Genomic DNA, 24,653 nt, shown 5'->3' with positions numbered 1-24,653 from the left:
AAAAGCTCACATCGGACTTTTGCTGTCGGAATTTCCAATCGTGTGTATGGGGCATTAGGCTTAAAAGTATCTGGATGAAGGATTAGTAGTTTAGGCTTATATTTGATTGGCACACTTGGAGTCTGCTCAGACCACTGGTCTGGCATCCCAATACCCATAAGCCCCAATGAAGGAAGACTTTTGAAATCCCCAAAATGTGTGAGCTAATTTTAACTATTACTTCAAAGAATAACATTTTATATGAACTCTCAACTACAACTTGGCATCATTTTCATTTTACCAGTCTTCTAGCCTGTTTCCAAGAGCCAAGTTAGGGCTCATCTTATCCAAGTGAGGTGCCTTTGAGCAATAATCTTACGTCATGTCACATTGAAATATTCACCCAGACCAGAGTCTAGTGCTGCACTACCTAAGCATTGATTACATTGTAAACAGCAATAAGAATAAGAACTAGAGCTGTAAAAGTAATCTTCTATATTTCTCTCCAGTTTGGTTCCAGGACCAGTTATATAGATTGTTAAAAGCGGGCAAAAGCATTGGGGCTCGCTTTCTTGGGACTGGGGACACCTGACCCCTCTCTGGGTGTTAGGGGGTTAAGGAGTGATAGGTGAGGGGATGGGATAATTAATTATGGTGCAGGTGGGGGAGACCCAATAGCAGTCCAGGGAAGGTTCTGGTTCCCCAGGGAATCTATTTAAGGGCTGCAGAGTGTCTCGAGCATCCTCTGCAGCAGCCTAGGAGCTCCTCCCTCCCCGTTGCCACACTTTATGTGGTAGGGGCACCCCGGAAGCCAGGGGGGGGGGAGGGGACATATTTGGTGATGATACAGTGATGCTGCCCGAGTTCCAAAAACTGGGCAGAGTTTATTTGAATGATTTATTGTTTTATTATACAAGTTTCAGTTATAATGGTTGTATAAAATATGATGTAAACCAATAAAGTGTCACGGCCATTTTATGCCAAATAAACATGTTGTGGTGTTGGTTGTATCTGTGGTATAGGTGGGGGCGGGTGTGGCCTACAGTCCCATGAAAAAGTAAAAAACTAGATGCCAGCTTTTTCTTTTGCTGAACTGTTTGTTTTCCGTGTACTTGTCCTTTAAATGATGAAGAGGAAAACTAGGGCACCCTATTTTTTATTTTTGTTTTGTAGCGTAGAGTGTAGCGTTTAGGGTCACAAGCATCTCTTGCCCTGTAGCTAAATTTAAACTTCAAACACAAGTTTTTACTCCCTCATATGAAGGCTATAAAGGCTTTACTGTGACTTCTCGCTCCGTCTTTAATGGGATAAAGAAAGACCTCAGGTTGTGGGTTTCAGTAAGGAAGCAGAAAATAAAACGTGAAAGCCTCTTTGCTGAAAAGAAACACAAACAAGCTCAGCATCTGATGTTCTTTCTTGATGTTTTTCCTGGTGTAGCTACCAAGAATATCAAGTCGTTTTTCTGGCAAAGAAAGAGTTATTGAATGACAGTAAAGTACAAATCTACAATTCAAGATGTATTTTGTTCCAGGATCTTTTTTTTTTTGCCAACATCAGCATGTATTTTATGTCTCACAAACATGTGTTTCTAGTAATTACGGATACTTTCACAACAAATCTTAGCTCGTAGCAACCACAGACTATCGGCCATAATGTTCCAGTTCAGTGGTGGCCTTGTAACCTGATGGTGATCCTTGAACTGATCTGCTACAGTTGCACATACCCTGACGAAGTTCTGTTGATTACCTCGGACATATTAATGGGAATCTCTAATGACAGAAATGTAGGAGCTATCATTGTTGGATGGAATAGAATGGAACAATAGATATTGAAAGTGCTTAAATGAAATTAGCAGTAGGAATGTCAGGTATAATGTAGAGCTGCACGATTAATCGCGGAGAGAATCGCGATTTCGATTCTCCCCGCCCACGATCTCCCCGTGGGATGACCCGCGATTCTGCATTTTCACAGCTGGTTCCACGGTTAACGGTCATTATTCAGGGCTCCCGATTATTCGCCGCTGCCGCCGCTAGAGGTCCGCTGCCGGGCGGAGACAATGTCTCAGACGGCCGCCATTTTATTGTAGACCAAGCAATAGGAATTGCTCAGTGCAGAGTGGACAGGACGGGAGGAGCCGGCCGGGTGGCTGCTAATAGGAATTGAGCTGCAGCACCGCCCACCTCCCGCCCCACTGATGTCTGTCTGTGAGTGTAATGACGTGGGAAGGGGCGGGGGTGGGCGGAGCTGCAGCTCAATTCCTAATAGAAGCCACCCGGCCGGCTCCTTCTGTCCTGTCCACTCTGTACTGAGTCTATGCTGCTGGGGCATCATACCTGATGATCAATAATATGATGAATCTTCTTCCCTCCTGATCACAAGGATAGGATGGAGAATGGGACTGTTTTGTTGTCTTCTGGTAAATTTCTCCCTCTGTAATTGCAGGTCACACTATTCAGGTGGGACAAACTAACACAGGGAAGGAGGAGGAGGAGGGGTACAATAACTAAGGGGGCCCTGCTGGAAACGCCTGGTGTAAGGGGGGCCCTGCTGGAAAGGCCTGGTGTAAGGGGGGCCCTGCTGGAAACGCCTAGTGTAAGGGGGGCCCTGCTGGAAACGCCTGGTGTAAGGGGGGCCCCGCTGGAAACGCCTGGTGTAAGCCAGGGGGGACCCCGCTGGGAACGCCTGGTGTAAGGGGGGACCCCGCTGGGAACTCCTGGTGTAAGGGGGGACCCCACTGGGAACGCCTGGTGTAAGGGGGGACCCCGCTGGAACCCCTGGTGTAAGGGGGGACCCCGCTGGGAACGACTGGTGTAAGGGGGGACCCCGCTGGGAACGCCTGGTGTAAGGGGGGGCCCCGCTGGAAATGCCTGGTGTAAGGGGGGGCCCTGGTGGAAACGCCTGGTGTAAGGGGGGGGGGCCCGCTGGGAACGCCTGGTGTAAGGGGGGACCCCGCTGGGAACGCCTGGTGTAAGGGGGGACCCCGCTGGGAACGCCTGGTGTAAGGGGGGGGACCAGCACTGGTTCCACATAACCAGCGTGGAACGCAAATGACGCAGACAGATTTTTATGGGGGGGGGGGGGGGGTGTTCTGGCATTCAGTTTTTGAGAATCGTGAGAGAATCGTGATCTTTAGTCTAAGCAAAAGAATCGTGATTCTCATTTTGACCAGAATCGTGCAGCCCTAGTATAATGCAGTGCTTTCAACAATAAAAGTAACTTGTATTTGGAACACACATATGTAAATATTTCAAGTGTATCTAAATCCAAAATAAAAAAAATTCATATATTGCAGCTTACTAGTCCTTGATGTGGCAGCTGCATTTGCTTTTTTTTATTTATTTTTATCAAGCTTCTCTGTGTGAAGGTAAAAAAATTGCAGCCCCCCCCCCCCTTATACTCACCTGAGCATGATCCAGATCCAGCAATGTGCAGGATAGCAGGAGCTCTCCAGGGTTTCCAACTACTCATTGGCTGAGACACAGCAGCAGAAGCCATTGACTGCTGTCCATCACAGCAAGTAAGGAGGGAGCATGGGGCGGGGCTGAGACGGCTCGGGAGCAAGAACGCACAGGTCCTTCAAGTCCATAGCAAGCAGCTTGCTAAAATGGCTCTCAGCCGGGGGAGGGGGTTGGGCTAGGAGCACTGGCGGGGGACTTGGGAAGAGGAGGATCGGGACTGCTTTTTGCAAAATTATTGCACAGAGCAGGCAATTTTGTTTTAATTTGAACCTTTACAAACACTTTAAGGTGCCCACAGAAAACTCACATCATCTGAGCTGAGGCAGAATAACTTGACTGTGGTTTGGGGACTTCTCATATTAATGATAAAAGATACAACTTGTTTAAAAACGTGCGCCACCTTTTTGTGGTGGCGCACGGAAGCCACGGCTGCAGGGTAATTGTGTCCATTAACATGATTGACAGAATATTCTGTGCATGATTATATGCATGCAACCATTTATACTCATGTTTGCATGAAAAAAAATATGTTTGCATGAAAAAAAACATACGCCCATTAGGGTTGTCCCGATACCACTTTTTTAGGACCGAGTACAAGTACCGATACTTTTTTTCAAGTAGTCGCCGATACCGAATACCGATACTTTTTTTAAATGTGTCCCCAAATGCAGCCATGTCCCCCACATATGCAGCCATGTCCCTCTAGCCATGTCCCTCACATATGCAGCCATGTTCCTCTAGCCATGTCCCTCACATATGCAGCCATGTCCCTCACATATGCAGCCATGTCCCTCTAGCCATGTCCCTCACATATGCAGCCATGTCCCTCTAGCCATGTCCCTCACATATGCAGCCATGTCCCTCTAGCCATGTCCCTCACATATGCAGCCATGTCCCTCTAGCCATGTCCATCACATATGCAGCCATGTCCCTCACATATGCAGCAATGTCCCTCTAGCCATGTCCCTCACATATGCAGCAATGTCCCTCTAGCCATGTCCCTCACATATGCAGCAATGTCCCTCTAGCCATGTCCCTCGATGCGGCGGCGCGATGCGGCAGGGGGGGAAAGGGGGGGGAAGTATTCTATTTAGGTATCGGGGGTATTTGCACGAGTACGAGTACTCCCGCAAATACTCGGTATCGGTCCCGATACCGATACTGGTATCGGTATCTGGACAACCCTAACGCCCATACACAGGCACATATAAACGTGAGTACCGACATTTACGCACGTACAGCCACGCACTGTGCTTATTGTAATGCACATTATTGAGCACATTTATGCTGCAGAGCTGGCTTCCAGGCACCACAACAACAGGCGTATTACGGCCTTGTGTGGGAGCTCTAGCTTTGAGATGTAAGTTAACATAGAGAACTGTGCAAAGTGCTGTAATCAACCAATGATAAATCATCATTCACTGCTGAACACAAATAACAGGTAGAATTTGATTGTTTCTTGCAATTTCTGTTCTTTAGATTGCCTGTTATATAAGCCTGGTATGATGATAAAGTAATCATTCTTTGGCTTTTTTCTACTTTCTAAGTCCCAGCATGCTCTGCCAGCTTGGTTACTACAAGTAAGCGTCGTTATTTGCACAGACATGGTTAAACTGTGGTTGTATTTATTGCTCAGAATGTTTATTATGTAACCACCCCTAAGGTATGCATATCTATCTCATTTCATAATTCCCTTCTCTGTACATATGCATCACTGAGTTTTGGCACAGAAAGCAGTGTTTGTGAGAACAGCTAATGGAGTCTTTTTATCGGATTTAGAAAAATATGTCTACATTTATTGTGTGAATAAAAGCTGATCAAATTTTATATCTAATATTAATCCACAAATTCTAAACAAAACTTTGGCCATTATTCACAGAGCACTTGCACCAACGTATCTCAAGATACGCCGTCGTAAGTAAAAAATGTGCGCCGTCGTATCTATGCGCCGACCCACAAACTAAGATACGCCTAAAAATAGGCTTCATCCCACCAACGTAACTTGCCTACGCCGGCGGAGAGTGGGCGCATATTTACGCTGGACGTATTTGGCGCTCCCATGGATTTTCTATGCACATATGCAAATGAGCGTACTTGCGCCCGGCGCATAATATACACGGTTTGCGTAAGTCGTATGTCCGGCGTAAAGTCATTCCCCATATATGAGGCGCAACCCTTGCAAAGGTATGGACTCAAGCCATCGTATTTTACGTTGTTTATGTTGTATGTGAATATGGCTGGGCGTAGGTTACATTCACGCCGTAGGCAGTGATCCGTCGTATCTTGGGCATTCGTTCCGACGTGATTCTGAGCATGCGCACTGGGATGCGTCCACGGGACGGCGCATGCGCCGTTCGTTATTCGTATCTATCTGGCACTCGGCCCATCATTTGCATGGGGTCACGCCTCATTAGCATGGCTCACGCCCACTTCCACTTACGACGACTTACACCTAAGAAACCCAGCGCAGATTTGGCAGCACTGGCTTTGTGAATCCAGTGCTTGTCTCTCTGCGCTGCGTCGGCGTAGCGTAAATAAGATACGCTACGGCGGCATAAATATGCGCCGATGTATGTGAATCCGGGCCTTTGTGTTTTATACATATAACAAGCTTAACAACAGAAAAACAATAATCATAACTACTGCACCAGTTGTGTATGTGCTGAGCAAAGTAAAATGTATTTATAGGGTACTTGATTCAAATTGTAAATCCAAAGAATGTACACAATACATACGGCGCTCGTAGGAGAAGTGCAAAATCCTGTAATCCATTGGAACTTCCAGCTGTATCTGTAGACCATCAACGGGGAAGAGGAATGGATGAGACAACTGGATGGATGGATGGCTGAACAGGAGAAGGGACCGAGACTGGAATCTCTGCAGCTCCCGCAGAACATCTGGGTAGGATCACCTTAAAGGAGTTGTAAAAGTTTGTTTTTTATTTTCTAAATAGGTTCCTTTAAAGCGGGGGTTCACCCAAAAATAAATTTTTAACATTACATTCAGCCGAGTTGTCCTAATGACAATCGGCTGTTGTTTTTTTCCCCGTACATTCGAGTTGCCGAAAGAAGCCGAATGTCGGTGCGGCTCTATACGGCGCCTGCGCACCAACGTTCGGCTTCTTTTGGCAACTCGCGACGTGTAGTATGCAACAGTCGGAAGCCTGTCAATCAGATAGGAACGCCCAGTCCCGGAGAAGACATACCCGGAAGCGGCGGTGAAATACGGTATGTACAAAAAAAAAAACAGCCGATTGTCATTAGGACAACTGGGCTGAATGAAATGTTAAAAATTTATTTTTGGGTGAATCCCCGCTTTAAAGGTACCTATTTAGAAAATAAAAAACAAACTTTTACAACTCCTTTAAGGTGATCCTACCCAGATGTTCTGCTGGAGCTGCAGAGATTCCAGTCTCGGTCCCTTCTCCTGTTCAGCCATTTATTTATTTTTTGGGTGAACCTCCACTTTAAGCTAGTGCATTGTTGGTTCACCTTTTCCTTTGATTTCCCTTTTCCTAAATGTTTTTTTTCTTTGTCTGAATTTCTCACTTCCTGTTTCCCCTCAGTAAACTTGCCACCATCATCCGAGTGGTGGTTAGTCAGCCAGAACAGCTTAGGCCTCGTACAACGAGTTTCTTGTCAGGCTTGTCAAGAATCTTGTCAAGCTTTCTTTGCGTACACACTGTCAAGACAAAATCTCGTTGTTCTCAAACGCGGTGACGTACAACACGTACGACGGCACTATAAAGGGGAAGTTTGATTCCACTGGCGCCACCCTTGGGGCTGCTTTTGCTAATCTCGATACTGCGTGTTAAGTAAAAGTTTGGTGAGAGACGATTCGCGCTTTTCAGTCTGTTACAGTGTGACAAATGTGCTATCTCGATTCCGAACGCTACTTTTACCAAAGGTGTGCTCCCGTCTCATACTTTATTCTGAGCATGCGCGGGTTTCTAAGCATACACACGAATGTGTTTCTCGTCGTAAACCAGCCCGACGAGAAACACGACGAGGAAATTGAGACTCCCGACGAGAAAAAAGAGAACACTTTGATTGGCACCCCAACTCACAAGTACAGTAGCAGGCATTGGTGTTGTACTAAAGGGTCCTGTGCATTTTTTGTATTTTAGGATGTGTTAGTAGCCATATAAAATTAATATGCTTTCTGAAAGCGGCGGTCCGCCCACCGCTGCAAAAATTAAAAGCCAGCAGCTACATGTACTGCAGCTGCTGGCTTTTAATAATAGGACACTTGCTTGTCCTGGAGTCCAGCGATGTCGGCACTGCATCTGATGTTTCCATCAACTGTCGGGTGCTGCTGCTCGGGTAAGGGAACCTTGCAGTGTAGCCTTATGGCTTTACTCCGGGAACCCTACTGCGCATGCACAAGGCTCCCCTCCCCTCTCCTACTGGCCCAGGGCCGGGGAAGGGGGAGGAGGGAGCCCAGCAGTGACGTCAACAGCGGCAGCTGTGGCTCCCAGAAGTGGGAACAAAGACAGGCATCCGTTCTCTCCTCCCCCCCGAAAGGTGACAAATGTGGCACCAGAAAGGGGGAGGATACAAATGTCCGGAAGTTCCACTTTTGGGTGGAATTTCGCTTTAATGCAACTTATGTTAGTACAAGACACAATGGTATTGATTTACTGAAACTGGAGAGTGCAAAAACTGGTGCAGCTGTGCATGGTAGCCAATCAGCTTCTAACGTTAGTTTGTTCATTTAAGCTTTGACAATAAAATCTGGAAGCTGATTGGTTTCTATGCAGAGCTGCATCAGATTTTGCACTTTTAGTAAATAAACCCCAATGCATGTTACTGCAACCCATCACAAAAATGTGAATCCCACTTGAACTTCAGTTATATTCTATATTGTTTTAGTAATGCAGTTCTGGATGTTGACATGCCCACTGTTGGATCAAATTATTTTGTTTACAGTGGTGGGTTGTCAAACACAAGTATATATCTAGTTTCATAGCTTATTGTTTTGTGTTTGTTTTGAATGAAGCTTTTATGAAAATGTACCCTTTTTTTTTTAAGAGAAGAAATCACATATTGTAACAGTTAGCAGATGGCATGCAGTCTGAAGGGATGTCTGAAGCGCCCCTGCCTTTTATTCTGTTTGCAGAGTTTTTGACCTACTTTTTTAATCAAATCCCTGCCATGTAAAGTGGCTTGATCTGGCTACAGCAAAGTTGCTCTTTGCTATTCTGTACAACAGGCGTGCTGTGATCCATACTCTATTGTATGACTGAGACAATATCATTTCCATTATTTCAAAGTAATTTTCAATGCATTGTGCAAACATTTCACAAGATGAAACCTTATGCTTGAAAAGGCAGTTTAGAGCGACCAAGATAGATGTAATACAAGCCGTGTTTTTTGGTGTTTCGGTAAAATTGCTTCAATTGTCTATTTTGCCAGCAGCAGTTGAATGATCTATGATTTCACAGGAAGATGACTGAGATCTAAACAGTTATTTAGGATAGGAGAAAGCTGTTTATAAAAGTGACACAAAAGGATCGATTTTTTTATTTTAAATAACAAACATGTCATGCTTACCTCCACTGTGCAGCTCGTTTTGCACGGAAAAGCTGTTTTCTGTGGTCCCTCGGCAGCTCTCTCGGCTCCACCCCGCATCATTTAACCCCCTCTGGGAAGTGCACTCCCAGGGGGTTACCTTGCGGGCACGCTCCTGAGTCCAGCATTTGGCATCCATAGCCGCCGAATGCAAGACTCGGCCCTGCCCCTGACACACACGTCATTGAATTTGATTGATGGCAGCGGGAGTCAATGGCTGCGCTGCTATCACTCTATCCAATCAAGAGCCGGGAACCCCGGGCAAATATGCAGCGCATCCTCATCGTGGGACATTCCAGGGCTCAGGTAAGTAAAATGGGGGGGGCCGGTAATTGTCAGATGTTTTATCACCTTAATGCATAGGATGCATTAAGTAGAAAAGACAGGTTTACAACCCCTTTTAAGAACAATTCTCCATCTGCTTTCTGAAGGGGGAAATGTGCAAACACCAGAGGGGTCAGGATGTTACCATTTGAATACAATAGTATCTGGTCACTTTTAGTGTCTTGAAATAAGCAAACATTTCGTTATTTTTATGCTAACAGAAATGCACATATAAATCTTCAGGTGCAGTAATTACATTCCTTTACAGTCATCAATATATGTATTCAGTTTCCTGGGTATAACAGGATCCTAACAATGGCTACAACTGCCGAATTTGCCATCTAATTCAGAGGTCCCCAACCTTTCATGCTTCGATGCAGGTTTTTGTGGGCAATTTGTCCGGGCAATGGCTGGTGTTGGCGCTTCAATCATCTCAGCACCATGGTTGATATGGTGTCAGGAGGATTGAAGTGCATTATTTATATTATTACATTGTAATATAAAATTTAATAGTTCAATTCACCATAATGCAGAATCAGTGGAAGCCCTGAGTGTGTAACTTGCCACCGTCACTTGCCGCCAGATTCAGCTTGTCACTTGCCACATCACCTGCAGCTTGTCACTTGCCACATCGCCTGCCACCAGATGCAGCTTGTCACTTGCCACATTGCCTGCCACCAGATGCAGCTTGTCACTTGCCACGCCACCTGCCACCAGATGCAGCTTGACACTTGCCACCTCACCTGGGACCAGATGCAGCTTGTCAGTTGCCACATCACCTGCCACCAAATGCAGCTTGCCGCTTGCCACGTCATCTGCCACCAGAAGCAGCCTGTCACTTCATATCACCTGCCACCAGATGTAACTTGTCACGTCACCTGCCACCAGATGCAGATTGTCACTTACCACATCACACCAGATGCAACTTGTCACGTCACCTGCCACCAGATGCAGATTGTCACTTACCACATCACCTGCCACCAGATGCAGCTTGTCACGTCACCTGCCACCAGATGCAGCTTGTCACATCATCTGCCACAGGAAGGTAGTGGGCGTGTTGTATTAAAATTAGCCGTGACCCCATGTAAATGAATTCCCGAACGAACGGCGTATGCGCGCACATGCTCAAAATCACGTCGCATATACTCCCTAAGATACGTCGGCTCAATGCTTTCGACGTGAATGTAACCTACGCCCAGCCCCATTCATGTACGACTTACGCAAACTACGTAAAATCCGACGACTGTTCCGACGTCCATACCCTAACATGACTTACCCATGCTTTATGAGGGATAACTTTACGCCAGGTGTACGCCTTACGTAAACGGCATAGCTTACTGCGACGGGCGCAAGTACGTTCGTGAATCGGCGTATCTAGGTAATTTACATATTTGACGTGTAAATCAATGGAAGCGCCCCTAGCGACCAGCGTAAATATGCACCCAAGATACGCTGGCGTAGGAGACTTACATCGGTCGGATGGAGCCAGAATTCAAGCGTATCTGGTTTCAAGAATACGGCGCATAGATACGGCGGCACATCCTAGAATTTACGCGGCGTAAGTTCTCTCTGAATCTGGCCTGTTGTCTCTGGTTCAGGAGTGGCATAACACATGGAATGCAACAGTTGTAGCTCATGTCCTGGATACGTCTGTGTGTGGTGGCTCTTAAAGCTCTGACACCAGCTGTAGTCCACTCCAAATTCTTGAATGGCCTTTGCTTCACATTTCTTTCAAGGATGCGGTTATGCCTTTTCCTTGTGCACTTTTTTCTACCACACTTTTCCCTATCACTCAACTCTCCATTAATATGCTTGGATACAGCACTCTGTGAACAGCCAGCTTCTTTAGAAATGCCCTTTTATGACTTACCCTCTATGTGGAGTCTTCTGGACAACAAGTCAGCAGTCTTCCAAATGATTGTGTAACCTACTGAACCAGACTGAGAAAACATTTAAAAGCTCAGGAAACCTTTAGAGGTGTTTTGAGTTAGTTAGCTGATTGGAGTGTGACACCATAAGTCTACAATATTAAACTTTTTCACAAAATTACAATTTTCTGAGATAATGCAATTTGGATTTTCACTAGTTAAAAGCCATAATCATCAAAATTAAAAGAAAGAATAACTGGGAATAAACCATTATGTGTGTAATGAATCTATATAATATGGGGTTCACTTTTTGAATTGAATTACTGAAATAAATTAACTTTTTAATGATATTCCAATTTTTTGAGATGCATCTTCATTTGTATTCTACAATTGTAATACTATTGTTGTTTATTCTACTAGCCAAGAGCAGAAAGAATAAATTGTTAGTATGTAATAACAGGGTTTTCTTCTGATTACATAATAAATCACAAAGAGTTTTCCAATTCTCTGTAGGGCTCTGGGTATTTTCTATTTGGCTGTAATACGACATGCCAGGAGTTATAATGAAGAAAATTACATTTGCAATAGTTTGAATAGCTTGTAATTGAATTTGAAAAGCTGAAAACGACTACCTTTTTATTTATAGAGTGCCAACATGTCACATCGATTGCACAGTACAGTAATACAACAGACACTAGGCAAGGACAGGATTTTCTCATCCAGAAATAAAAGTCTTTTAAACACCCATAGCTTTTTTTTTCCATTCCTCCATCCACACAAGCGAGGTAGATGAAGGAATTCTTCCTATTCTGCTAGTGTATTGTGACAGCTAAGGTGCCCTGCTGTCAGAATGCAATAGCACAATGGGGAGGGAGCGATCTACCAGTTAACTTCTGTTGGACAGGAAGGGCCACACACATCGAAATTTGACCGATTTATGCTAAATGAGCAAAATTTTCGATCCGTGTACCCAGCTGATAGTTACATAGTTAGTCAGGTTGAAAAAAGACACAAGTCCATCCAGTTCAACCACAAAAAATAAAAAAAAACAAAATAAAAAACACAGTAAAATCCTATACACCCAACTCCATACCCACAGTTGATCCAGAGGAAGGCAAAAAACCCCAGCAGAGCATGATCCAATTTGCTACAGCAGGGGAAAAAATTCCTTCCTGATCCCCCGAGAGGCAATTGGATTTACCCTGGATCAACTTTACCTACAAATCTTAGTACTCAGTTATATTCTGTACATTTAGGAAAGAATCCAGGCCTTTCTTAAAGCAATCTACTGAGCTGGCCAGAACCACCTCTGGAGGGAGTCTGTTCCACATTTTCACAGCTCTGATGTAGGGCTGATGTATGAAAGCTGTAGATAAGAAAAAGTGGTGGTTTTTCCCTTGGTCTATCATGCCTGGAAGGATGTAAGGTAGAGCCTACTGGCTGATATTATCACACCCAAGGCCCCGTACACACGTCCGAGAAACTCGACGAGCAAAACACATAGTTTTGCTCGTCAAGTTCCTTGTGAAGCCGCCGAGGATCTCGGCGAGCCAAGTTTCCCCGTTGACTAACGAGGAAATAGAGAACATGTTCTCTATTTGGCCCGACGAGATCCTCGTCGGTTTCCTCGGCCGAAAGTGTACACACAGCCGGGTTTCTCGGCAGAATACGGCTCCGATCGAGTTTCTGGCTGAATTCTGCCGAGAGAAACTCGGTCGTGTGTACGGGGCCTGAGAGTGATGCAATAAAAAAACTAAGTGGCCCATCAACTCTCTTTTTAAAAAATGTAGGTTTGTTACATAATGTACATAGCGCTTTTCTCTCCAGCACTTGCCTTGCACCTGGCCTTTGTCCTCAGAAAGAGTCCTAGGATTAACAGTAAAGTACTTCTGATTGCCAGGCTGAAGTTTTGTCATGCTTTCATTCACTGTGGCCTTTGAAGTTAAAATGTATTAAAACCGCAATGCTTAAAATTCAAAAGGAGGTGTCAGCGCTCTCTCTTCGGAGACTCAGAGACAGACACATAGTGCCAGGCCAGGCAGGTTCTCCCACGCCTGGATGGTAAGGTAGTCACAAGGTTGTTCTGGTTGGGAGGCAGTAAAGGACCTGAAAAAGCATGAATGAATGATCACATTATGATAGTGAAAGGGTACCGGAAATGTTAGCTGGAGCTTAAAGAACTTTTGATTTAAAGCAGTATTAAACCCAAAAGCAAATATTTAGTATATTGCAGCTTACCAGTTTTTAGATGTGATGGCTGCATTTGTTTTCTTTGTAAAGACTTTCTTATATTTCCATCTGGTTGACCAGCTGGTAAGTTTTTCAAAGGAACAAGTTCTCTTCCAGATGTGTCAGTTACAGGGATGAGGCAAACCAATTACCACTGACAAGGGGTCAGCTTTTATTTATTTATGTAAAACCTTTATCCCTTTTTTTAAAAACCGTTTTCTGTAACTGCTTATAAAGGGCTAGATTCAGTAAGAGTTACTCCGGCATATCAGTCGATACGCCGTCATAACTCTGAATTTACGTCGTCGTAAATTTAAGCGTATTCTGGAAACCAGATACGCTTAAATTAGGCTAAGATACGAGCGGCGTAAGTCTCTTACGCCGTTGTATCTTAGGGTGCATATTTATGCTGGCCGCTAGGTGGCGCTTCCGTCGTTTTCGGCGTAGAATATGCAAATGACCTAGATACGCCGATTCACAAACGTATGTGCGCCCGGCGGTATTTTTTTACGTTGTTTGCTTTTTCGGCGTAACGTTGCTCCTGCTTCTATGAGGCGCACGCAATGTTAAGTATGGACGTCGTTCCCGCTTAGATTTTTGAATTTTTTACGTCGTTTGCGTAAGTCATTCGCGAATAGGGCTAGACGTAATTTACGTTCACGTTGAAACCAATACGTCGTTGCGGCGTACTTGGGAGCAATGCACACTGGGATATGTACACGGACGGCGCATGCGCCGTTCGTAAAAAACGTCAATCACGTCAGGTCATCATACATTAACATAAAACACCCCCCCCCCTTCCACATTTGAATTAGGCGGGCTTACGCCGGCCCATTTACGCTACGCCGCCGCAACTTACGGAGCAAGTGCTTTGTGCATAATGCACTTGCCCGTCTAAGTTGCGGAGGCGTAGCGTAAATAACATACGCTACGCCCGCACAAAGATACGCTGCCCTTACTGAATCTAGCCCAAAGTATTTTTTGGAGTTTGGCTTCAGTTTGTTAGTGTATTTAAATCTGCTAATACATAACCACTCCCCCCCCCTTTTCCCCCCAGACTGATAATGCTTCTGTCCAAATGTGCCCCTTGTGTTCCCTTCATCCAGAATGGAGGCACTCTAATATAATCAGGGCTCAAGTCCTGCGGGAACGCATGGGAACGGAGTTCCTGCACTTTTTTCACAGCAGGAACTCAGTTCCCTTTGCAGGACTAGAGCAGCTGAGAGCAGCCGAGCCGCCCGAGCCAATCCTTCACTAAGCGGCGATGCCCAGCTCGAGTCACTGTCAGGGGCAGGCGAACCTTAGTAATCCTTTATGTTACTGGCCGCTTCCTGTAAATAGATTCATCAGGTAGTGTGCGGGTATTCCGTCACTTCCTCGATGCCGCAATGTCTCCTGGGAGCTTTTGTCATTGTTCCCAGGGGACATTGCGGAGGTCTGCCGCGAGTTATAGCGGGATTTAGAAAGAACTTGCGGTTTAGTAATTATGCATATGAGTGTATCATTTTTTTTTTTTGGTGGGGGAGTGGATCTTGGGTGGGAGTTCCCACACTTTTTTCCCCAGGACTTGACCCCTGAATATAATAATATAATAATAGGCGTGTTACTGGCCAGATACCCAGGCGAAAAAAGAGGGAAAAAAGCCTAACCATAGAAAACAAATGCTTTTAATGATTACTAGGCTGCAGTATATCACATTTTCGATTTTGAGTTTAATACTGCTTTAAGAACAAGGCTGGAAACCAGTATTAACTATTCCAAGCACTCCACTCATCACTGGCACTTTTTTGGATACTAAGAAATTGAAGTTGATTTGCTTAATGAATTGAGAATGTCAACACAATGAAATGTGTGAAAATTCACTTCATTTATCCAGTTGTGTGAAAAGAAAATCCCTTTTACTTACTTCATCTGCACATTATATGATTATAGAAGTGAACATTCTCAGATCCTTTAAATAAATCAGCCTCACTGTCAATAAATCAGAACTTTAGGCACAATTACTTACCTTAGTTCCAAAAGCCTGGTGCCTGGGAAGCATTGGCATCTTCTCCCTTTGGTTTCTTGCCGGTGTCGGTCTTCTGCAGTTGCGATTGGTCAGCGTGGGATGATGTCACTCCAGTGCATGTACATTAACAGCTCAGTGTATATTCCATAGAAGATTATTAACAGGCAGGTAAGTGTACTTTATTGCAGAAGAGATATTGCATATCGTATCTGCAATAAAAAGCCTGCTGGTTTCCAATTGTTATGTTTAGTCTTTAAAGTGGAACTTTGTTCCAAAAGATGCAAACAGGCAAGCTTTTAGATGCAGAAGAGACATACTGGGCCATATCCACAAATAGCGGGCGTAACTTAACTTTTCCCATTTAAGTTACACTGCCGCAAATTGTCCAAGTTAGTGCCCGATCCACAAAGCACTTACCTAGAAATTTGCAGCCGTGTAACTTAAATCTGTCCGGCACAAGGCGTGCCCAATCTAATGGGGCGAGTCCCATTTAAATTAGGCGCGCTCCCGCGCCGGACGTACTGTGCATGCTCCCAACGCGATTTTCCCAACGTGCTTTGCGCGGATTTATGTTGCGCCGAGTTTTGAGAATCGCGACGGGTGTAAAAGAAAAAAAAGAGTTGCGGCGGGAAAAAAAAAATGTAAAAAAAATTTGACAGCGACGCGGGAAAGAACGGTCTACTTTTACATGGTGTACTAAGTTTACACTTTGTAAAAGCAGCCCTAATTTTGCGACGGCAAACTAACACTTACGGAAAAAAAACGAAGGGAAAAAGCTTCGTGGATCTCCGTAAGTGCTAATTTGCATACCCGACGCGGAATTTCGACGAGAAATGCCCCCAGCGGCGGCCGAGGTACTGCATCCTAAGATCCGACAGTGTAAAAGTATTACACCTGCCGGATCTTAGGAATATCTATGCGTAACTGATTCTGTGAATCAGCCGCATAGATAGAAACAGGGATACGACGGCGTATCAGTAGATACGCCTGCGTATCCCTTTTGTGGATCTGGCCCACTATTTCTCAGCTGCCTTAAAGTTTCTTCCCTGCCTGTTTGCACTGTACATTGAGCTACTAAGCTCAGTGGAATTTGGGCATCTACTGAGGAGCCCAGAAAGAAATGCATCACTGGAGTTTAGGTGAGTACAGTTCCAGTTTTAACTGATTATATAATACTATGGGAAGATTAATTTGTGCTGTAGTAAGTATCCTTAGCATGTAATATATGACCTGACCTTTTGAAAATGCTAGTTGCCTGTCATACTGCTCCCACAGCTTCAGTAGTTTGAGTCTCTGAGTATGGGGATGACATCTTTGAACTTCACCCCAGTGTGACTGGATACATACATGTTCCTGGCCAATGATTCAGAAATTATTGAATCTGGAAAACCACTTCATAAAACTAAAGCCTGAACAGATCTGCCACCAAAAATAACAAGATACAAATGAATAGCCCATAAAAAGATAATAAAAACAGCTTTTGCTGCGATATTTACCTTCAAGACAGAAATTTGCCCTGCATTGTTTACTTCTGCCACTAGATGTCCTCAGTGTGATGGTGAGCATCATTCAACCCACCCCCTCTAAACAAAAGTTATCCTGGACCTGCCCCAGCCTGTGACTGGACAGTGAACTGAGAAGTGGCACAATGCTGAGCTCATCTCTCTGTCAAAGCATGCCAAAGCATTGAGAGTGTAGTAAAAATAATTGACGGTTCTATTCCAGTTATCCTTTTTCCTGTCATGGGCCCTTTAGTTAGGCTTGTGTCTATTGATGGCTAATTAGAATAGCCAGCTATTTTGAAAGGGGAAAAGAGCGATCACATCCTGAGACCATCATCATAGCTGATAATACTGCTATATTTACGCATGGTCTTAGGGGGTGAACAGCAGCATTGCTAGGGGAATCATGTTCAACCTTTTGAATAGTATACTCCTTTAATATTATTATGAAAGGCCACTGATTCCAGATTAAAATCAGGACAATATATAGGTTCTTTTCATTTAATTGTATGAAGTTGCCCTGAAAGTTGGCCATTTTCTAAACGAAGTGGCCTCTACCTCTGTTTCATATATTTCTGCTAGGAATTATACATTTCATCTACACATACTAGATTAGCCATTCTCGGGAGCACCCTAAGGTTCCTCCAGAGGTTGTTATGGGTTCCTTGAGCTTTGGCTGTCCGATGGTGCCTGCATAGTTCCAGGGCCAACACTACTTGGCAAAGCCAGCAACATGACACCAATGACCTATTTATCTGTCTGTAATGCCGCATACACACGATCGGAATTTCCGACAAGAAAAGTTCAAAGTGAGCTTTTGGTTGGAAATTCCGACCGTGTGTAGGCCCCATCAGACTTTTTCTGTTGGAATTTCCGACAGCAAAAATTTGAGAGCTGGTTCACAAATTTTCAGACAGGAAAAGTTCTTGTCGGAAATTCCAATTGTCTGTATGCAATTCCGACGGACAAAAAAACACGCATGCTCGGAATCATTGAACTTCATTTTTCTCGGCTCGTTGTAGTGTTGTACGTCACCATGTTCTTAATGGTCGGAATATTCAGACAACATTTGTGTAACCGTGTGTATGCAACACAAGTTTGAGCCAACATTCAGTCGGAAAAAAATCCACGGTTTTCTTGTCGGAATTTCCGATCGTGTGTACGTGGCATTAGGGTGCAATTCTGTCCACTGCTGTTAGGAGAGCATTCTTGACACTGACCAGGCAATGTAAGGGACATTTATCCCCACTGACCTCCAACGAATTGGTATTTGCTGGGATTCTTTGAGGCCTGAAAGTTATTTTAAGGGTTCCTCTGTGGTTAAAGGTTAAAGGTGTTGTAAAGGTAACAAACAACTTCCCTAAATAGCTTCCATTACCTTAGTGCAGTCCTCCTTCACTTACCTCATCCTTCCATTTTGCTTTTAAATGTCTTTATTTCTTCTGAGAAATCCTCACTTCCTGTTCTTCTGTCTGCAACTCCACATAGTATTGCAAGGCTTTCTCCCTGGTGTGGAGTGTCGTGCTCGCCCCTCCCTTGGACTACAGGAGAGTCAGGACGCTCTCTACGTTGCAGATAGAGAAAGGAGCTGTGTGTTAGAGGGTGTCCTGACTCTCCTGTAGTCCAAGGAAGGGGCCAAGAACGACACTCCACACCAGGGAGAAAGCATTGCATTACTGTGTGGAGTTACAGACAGAAGAACAGGAAGTGAGGATTTCTCAGAAGAAATAAGGACATTTAAAAGCAAAATGGAAGGATGAGGTAAGTGAAGGAGGACTGCACTAAGGTAAAGGAAGCTATTTAGGATTTTTTTTTTTACCTTTACAACCCCTTTAAGAAAGTTGTACTAGATTGTTTTATTTCTTGTACGAACACTATAAAACCATTTTAAGCTAATGGATTATGAACTTTACATAAGTTTACCTAAAAAAGGTAGGAATTGGGGCATAAAAAAAGACAAAGCAATTCTGTACACAGTCATCTGTGATATCTGTGTGGGTCATCTACTATAAGGCAGTGTAGGAATGCCAGTATGATTGCTCATTTTCTTGTTTGTAATGATTAGAATTGAACACAACAATCTTAAAGGAAAAGTAAAGCTAAAGCTTTTTTGACTGTACTTCTCTTAGGCTGGGTTCACACTACGGTTTTCCCGTCCGTCAGCCGCATACGATTTCAGTATTGAAAACGTACGGGCCCGGACGGGAAAACGTATAGATAGAGAATGCATTGCAAATCGTATGCACTCAGATGCATCCGGGTGCGTACGATTTGCTGGCAAAACGTTTTTTAAACGTCCGCAAAACCGTGTTCAACCACGGTTTTGCGGTCGTTTTTAAAACAGTATGGCAACCGCATACGTTTTCCTTTAACATTAATGTCAATGGAAAACGTACATATGTGCGGTTCCATACGTTCCCGTCCGTTTCAGCCGCATACGTTTTTTCATATAAATCGTATGCGGCTGACGGACGGGAAAACCGTAGTGTGAACCCAGCCTTATAGATCACAGGAGTGCAGTTATAACAGATGCAACGTTATAAAATGAAAAAGTATTTTGTGACCATAGATCTCCTTTAAACACACAATGAATGTATTGTATGTCTTTATGGATGAAAAAAAATCTACTTGTGTATGCCCAGTGTATATTTGTATCTATTTGGCACAAGACCGATTGTAACAGATTTTTCCTGCAATGACTAAGCAGAGTGTTGAAGATGCAGGGCTAAGCTTGTTTTATCAGTAATATATTTTGTCTTATTACAAGTAGACAGCAATGTGCCAGCTGTTTACCCTATAGCACTAGTCCTGGAAGATGTTCACTGCTCATTTATCATTATGTGCAGCTCAAACTGATTTTCTCACGGTTACAAGATGTCAGTTGAAATACATACTTGTCTTTAAAAATGATTGCAACACCACAGTGGGAAGTACATATGCCCCATAATGAGAGTAGAATACTTAACGTAAATAAAGTACATTGTAAGATTTCATACAAGTGAAGAAAAAGCACAGGCGCCAATCTAAGTGTAGTAAGTTAGTGAATTTTAATACATATGTAGAATAAGGCCGCGTACACACGATCGTTCCAAACAGATGAGAATGGTCCGACGGACCGTTTTCATCGGTTCACCGCTGAAGTGGCCTGATGGTCTGATGTGCGTACACAGCATCGTTCCAAAAACCGATCGGGTCAGAACACGGTGACGTCAAATACACGACATGCTGAATAAAACGAAGTTCAATGCTTCCAAGCATGCGTCGACTTGATTCTGAGCATGCGCGGGTTTTGAACCGATGCTTTTCTGTACTAACCATCGGTTTGGACCGATCGGGCAGCGGTCCATCGGTTCGGTTTTGAATCATGTTTTAAAATTTTTGACCGAAGGAAAACAGACCGATGGGCTATACACACGGTCGGTTTGGACACATCGGACACATTTGACACATTTTTGGGACCATTCACATTTATACAGTGAGCAGTGCTCTAAATATGCATTGATTACTGTATAAATGTGACTGGCAGGGAAGGGGTTAACCACTAGGGGGCGGGGAAGGGGTTAAATATGTAGCCTAGTGAGTGTTCTAACTGTAGGGGTAGGGGGGTGACTGGGGGAGGTGACCGATCTGTGTCCCTATGTACAAGGGACACAGCATCGGTCTCCTCTCCCTGACAGGACGTGGATCTCTGTGTTTACACACAGAGATCCACGGTCCTGCTCAGTTACTGGGCAATTCGCGGGGGGTGCCCGGCGGCCATCACGGCTGCCGGGCACACGCATTGTGTTCCCAGTAACGCAGCGGGTGCTTGCGATAGCGGCTTTAAAAGACAATTGAGCTACCTTGTCACCGTCAATTGGTAGCTGAGTGGTTAAACATACATTTACCAGAAAACAATGTATTCCTCTAAGTGGTATTCTTAGTACATAAGATTCTTAATTGCCAGAATTCAAACTACCGTATTTATCGGGGTATTGCGCGCTCCGGCGTATAGCGCGCACCCCTGAAGTGGACCCGCATTCCTGTAAAAAAAAAAAAAAAATTAGTACTTACAGTTTAGGTGTCTTGCGCGGCGGCCTCGTCGGGTCCGGCGTCCGTCTGCGGCTTCGGGTGTCCTCTTCGTCGGGTCCGGCGTCCTTCTGCGGTGTCCTCCCCGCTCGATCCCCACTTTCCCGCACCGAGTTTGAACACTGCGCCGGCATATACCGAGCGCAGTACACTCGGGTATAGTCGGGCAGGCTCGGCTACTCTCGCGCTCACGTCCTGGACGTCCTGTACGTCTAGGGCGTGAGCGCGAGAGGAGCCGAGCCTGCCCGACTATACACGAGTGTACTGCGCTCGGTATGTGCCGGCGTAGTTTCAAACTTGGCGCAGGAAAGCGAGTATGGGCGTATATCGCGCACCCACGATTTTGCCCTGATTTTCAGGGCAAAAAAGTGCGCGGTATACGCCGATAAATACGGTTAATCTTGTAGAGCAGGGATATGCAATTAGCGGACCAGCTGTTGCAAAACTACAAGTCCCATCATGCCTCTGCCTTTGGGTGTCATGCTTGTGGCTGTGAGTCTTGCTAGGCCTCATGGGACTTGTAGTTCTGCAACAGCTGGAGGTCCGCTAATTGCATATCCCGGTTGTAGAGTGAAAAATACAATTCATTCCATAAAACTTTCTTAATAGCGCGTAAAAAAGAAAGAACTCTGTAAGGTGTTCTGGCCTCCATCTACAGCTAGCTTGCAATCAAGCTCAGCAGGCCTTAATAGACTAATATTGTACGGCAGTAGTGGTTGGAGTAAACCTTGGCGAGTTTGGAGGTCAAGTCTCCCTGGGTTTAAACAGACTATAAGAGCCTGGCAGAAAACACTAGCCCCAGTCAGGCTTTGGAAACAAGCCGATTGGTCAGGTCAACATAAAGTATTCCTGGAATATTTTACAAGATTTAATTGGCTCATAGAATATGAAAAACGGTTGCATTTCAATGCATTTGTAACAAATATATAAAAATAATTGTGTGCCAGCTCACTGTAGTTCCTTAATGATGCATCTGCCATAGCTGAAGTTGTCTCCTGTGAATGAATGAACATATGAATGAATGAATGATTTTGACAAGAAATACCAAGGAGCAGATTCATCTCCAGCATGCATAAATATGCTGGCACTTTCACCCTTTTCACATCACGTTAATGACTGCAATGTTTTCATGTCTATAGACTTGAGACTGCCCCTTGGGTTACTACCAGAGGAATAGTGCGTCGGCTCTAAGCCTGCTGCTGTTGGACTGAACCATGTTAGTGGTGTTTTTTTTTTGAATAGCTGAGAACTGGGTTACATACAATACAGTCTCCTGATGTTTAGTGGATTAGAGTGTTTTTTTTTTTCACCGTACGATGACAACACAGCCTTTGCTCAGAGTTGAAGCTTAGTGCCTCCTGCTCAGCTGTTTAGATTTATTCTGCAATGGGAAGCAGATCTTGTCAGGTACAATAACTCTCATCTGCCTTAACATAGAAGCTCTCAAGCAACATCTGGACTTTCTTTTTAGCTCGAATGGCTTCCCTGCTGGCGTCTGAGATGTACCATGTGGTAGGAAGTGTAGCCACTTCACAAGGATTCAGGCTGGCACAAATGGGTTAGTACCTGCTGTAAACTTTGTCCTGGTCCCTATTCTAGACCCGTGTCTTTGGTGTCTTCAGGTGTCCTCAACTGCTGGGTCCTTGTGTTGTCCATGAGTTGTGTGTTTTGTCAAGCTTCACTTCATTTGGTGTTATTGGTGTAATTTCAGAATTATGTAAGTTGTTTTTTTTCTAGAAAGTGGTTGAAGATTGTTGTATGATATCTAAGTGCTAAGAAATGTTCATACTAAAGAAACCCTTGCTACGGATGCTTCCCACAGGCTGTACATTACTTATGTTTGTACTCCCAGCACAGATCTTTGGGATGTTCGCGCTGTCACAGTATATTAGACTGCTGCTGCCTCCACTCCATTAATTACACATTTAAATATCCATGTCATGGCAAGCTGTGCACTAGCCATCTATTTTATAAAAATGGACTAAAGCCCTCTGACAGTTTAAAGAACATGTTTTTCTTAATGGCTCTTCATTTGTACCTAAGCTCTGAAAAGTTCCATTTACTTGCGTGATTAGAAAATGAGTTTACCCTGACTCTTAATATTACTTCATTTAAAATTCATTTTATTATTTATGTTTAGCCTTCTGTCTTTCTACGGCGTGATATTGTGTTTTTTTTTTCCTTTGCTATGCACATTAGTATTCTAGTCATGTTACAGATAACAATATTGCACAAGTCTGTTTGTGTCTAAATAGAAGAAGCAAAAATCGAAACATTATAATGTCTACAGTAATCTTTATTATAATCCATTGTTCATAAAATAAAGCATTATGTTTTAATATCGCAATAAAGTAATGCTTTTACTACAGTGTATTTAATGATCAGTTTATTATATCAGGTAAAATGCAGAATAAATAAATAACAAATTTTAATTTTTTTTTTTATCAGCTAGATTTTATTAGGATGCATAACGTCATAATGTATTATAGTATTTACTCACCTGCAGCTAAACAGCTTGGCAGTGATTTGTTTACTATGGTGTGTCTGGGTTTTCATTCTTAAGGATGCCGTAAAGACTGTTGTGAAATGCATAGCATAGCAAACTCTACAACAGTTAAGGGTGGGGGTGACAAATCGGAAAGTCTGATGGCACTGCAAGGCTGAAATGACATAGTTTAGGTGGAATAAGAGGGATTAGTGAATGTCGCTATGTTTGTTCCAGTGCATTGCATTTTCATCGAATTTCTCTCCACATTCAGGTGTATATTATAAAACAGAGCAATGATGGTGTGCAAAGTGCAGAAACCCGTTACAGCTGGAATTCTTCTTTTATCTTTATACATGTTTAACGTTTTTAACAAATGCTAATGATCATCATGAATGCTTAAAACAAAGTTTATGTGAACTTCTGCCAGTTCTTTGGTCAGATAGTTTTACAGGTGTTTGGAAAGGTTTCTTCTGTTCTAGTTCACCTGTTGAATAAATAAAGGTGACCTAAAGATGTTATAGAGATGATCATTTTTGCGAGGAGAAAGTACTTTAGACTGGATTTGCATTTATGCTACTGTGTTTTCTTGTGCATTAAAATGCATTGGTAGCATTAGTAAATATATTTCTCATCAGCTGCGAACACATGTCAATGCAGTACATAATGCACTTGACCCTAAATGCAATTGAATTGTGGTGCACTTTGGACGGGGTGCTTGTGGAACTTAGCTTGGAGAGCACTGAAAATGCTATTGAATTGTGGTGCGCTGTATTGAGCAAAAGTGGTTTAAATATGCTTTTTGGGGTGTTGAACCACTGAGAGCCCATAGGAAATAAATAGGCGGGCACAATGCATTTTAACAAGTGTTAAACTTGCATCCTTAGACATAAATTGGGCTCTTAAAGGAGAAGTAGGGCTTAAGCTCTTTTGGCTTTTCCTCTCCTCGGCATCAACACGGGGTACACTTTGTTCTGCACCCCTGTGACCTGTTTTCAGCTGACAGCGGAATAAAGCCCACTGATGGCTGACTTCACTGAGCCAGTACAGGTTTTGGGGAGATCCCAACTTTAATGTTGGAATCCACCCAGATGCCTGGACCAGAAGCTGGCTCATCCTCTCAGTGAGCTGTTGGGAGACTGGGCCAGCTGCTCTTTTCGAA

At 43.9% G+C, this 24,653-nt stretch overlaps 1 protein-coding gene across 7 annotated transcripts in view; it reads left to right on the top strand.

The window, feature by feature from the left end:
- PLCH1 (phospholipase C eta 1) overlaps window positions 1-24,653 on the top strand; it is a 347,693-nt gene that overhangs the window by 142,009 nt on the left and 181,031 nt on the right. For 3 of the 7 annotated variants that reach the window (XM_040349223.1, XM_040349221.1, XM_040349220.1), the window contains exon 1: window positions 22,306-22,564. The exons of 2 other annotated variants lie outside the window; for them this stretch is intronic. In XM_040349223.1, the coding sequence (XP_040205157.1) occupies window positions 22,483-22,564 (82 nt within the window). In that variant the 5' untranslated portion in view covers window positions 22,306-22,482. Of the gene's footprint in view, window positions 1-22,202; window positions 22,565-24,653 lie in introns of those variants that run through there. 2 more of the 7 variants (XM_040349224.1, XM_040349217.1) reach the window with 2 other exon arrangements.

The sequence above is a fragment of the Rana temporaria genome, chromosome 4 (genome assembly GCF_905171775.1).
Source record: "Rana temporaria chromosome 4, aRanTem1.1, whole genome shotgun sequence".
NCBI lineage: Eukaryota > Metazoa > Chordata > Amphibia > Anura > Ranidae > Rana > Rana temporaria.
This window is presented reverse-complemented; position numbering and strand designations above follow the sequence as displayed.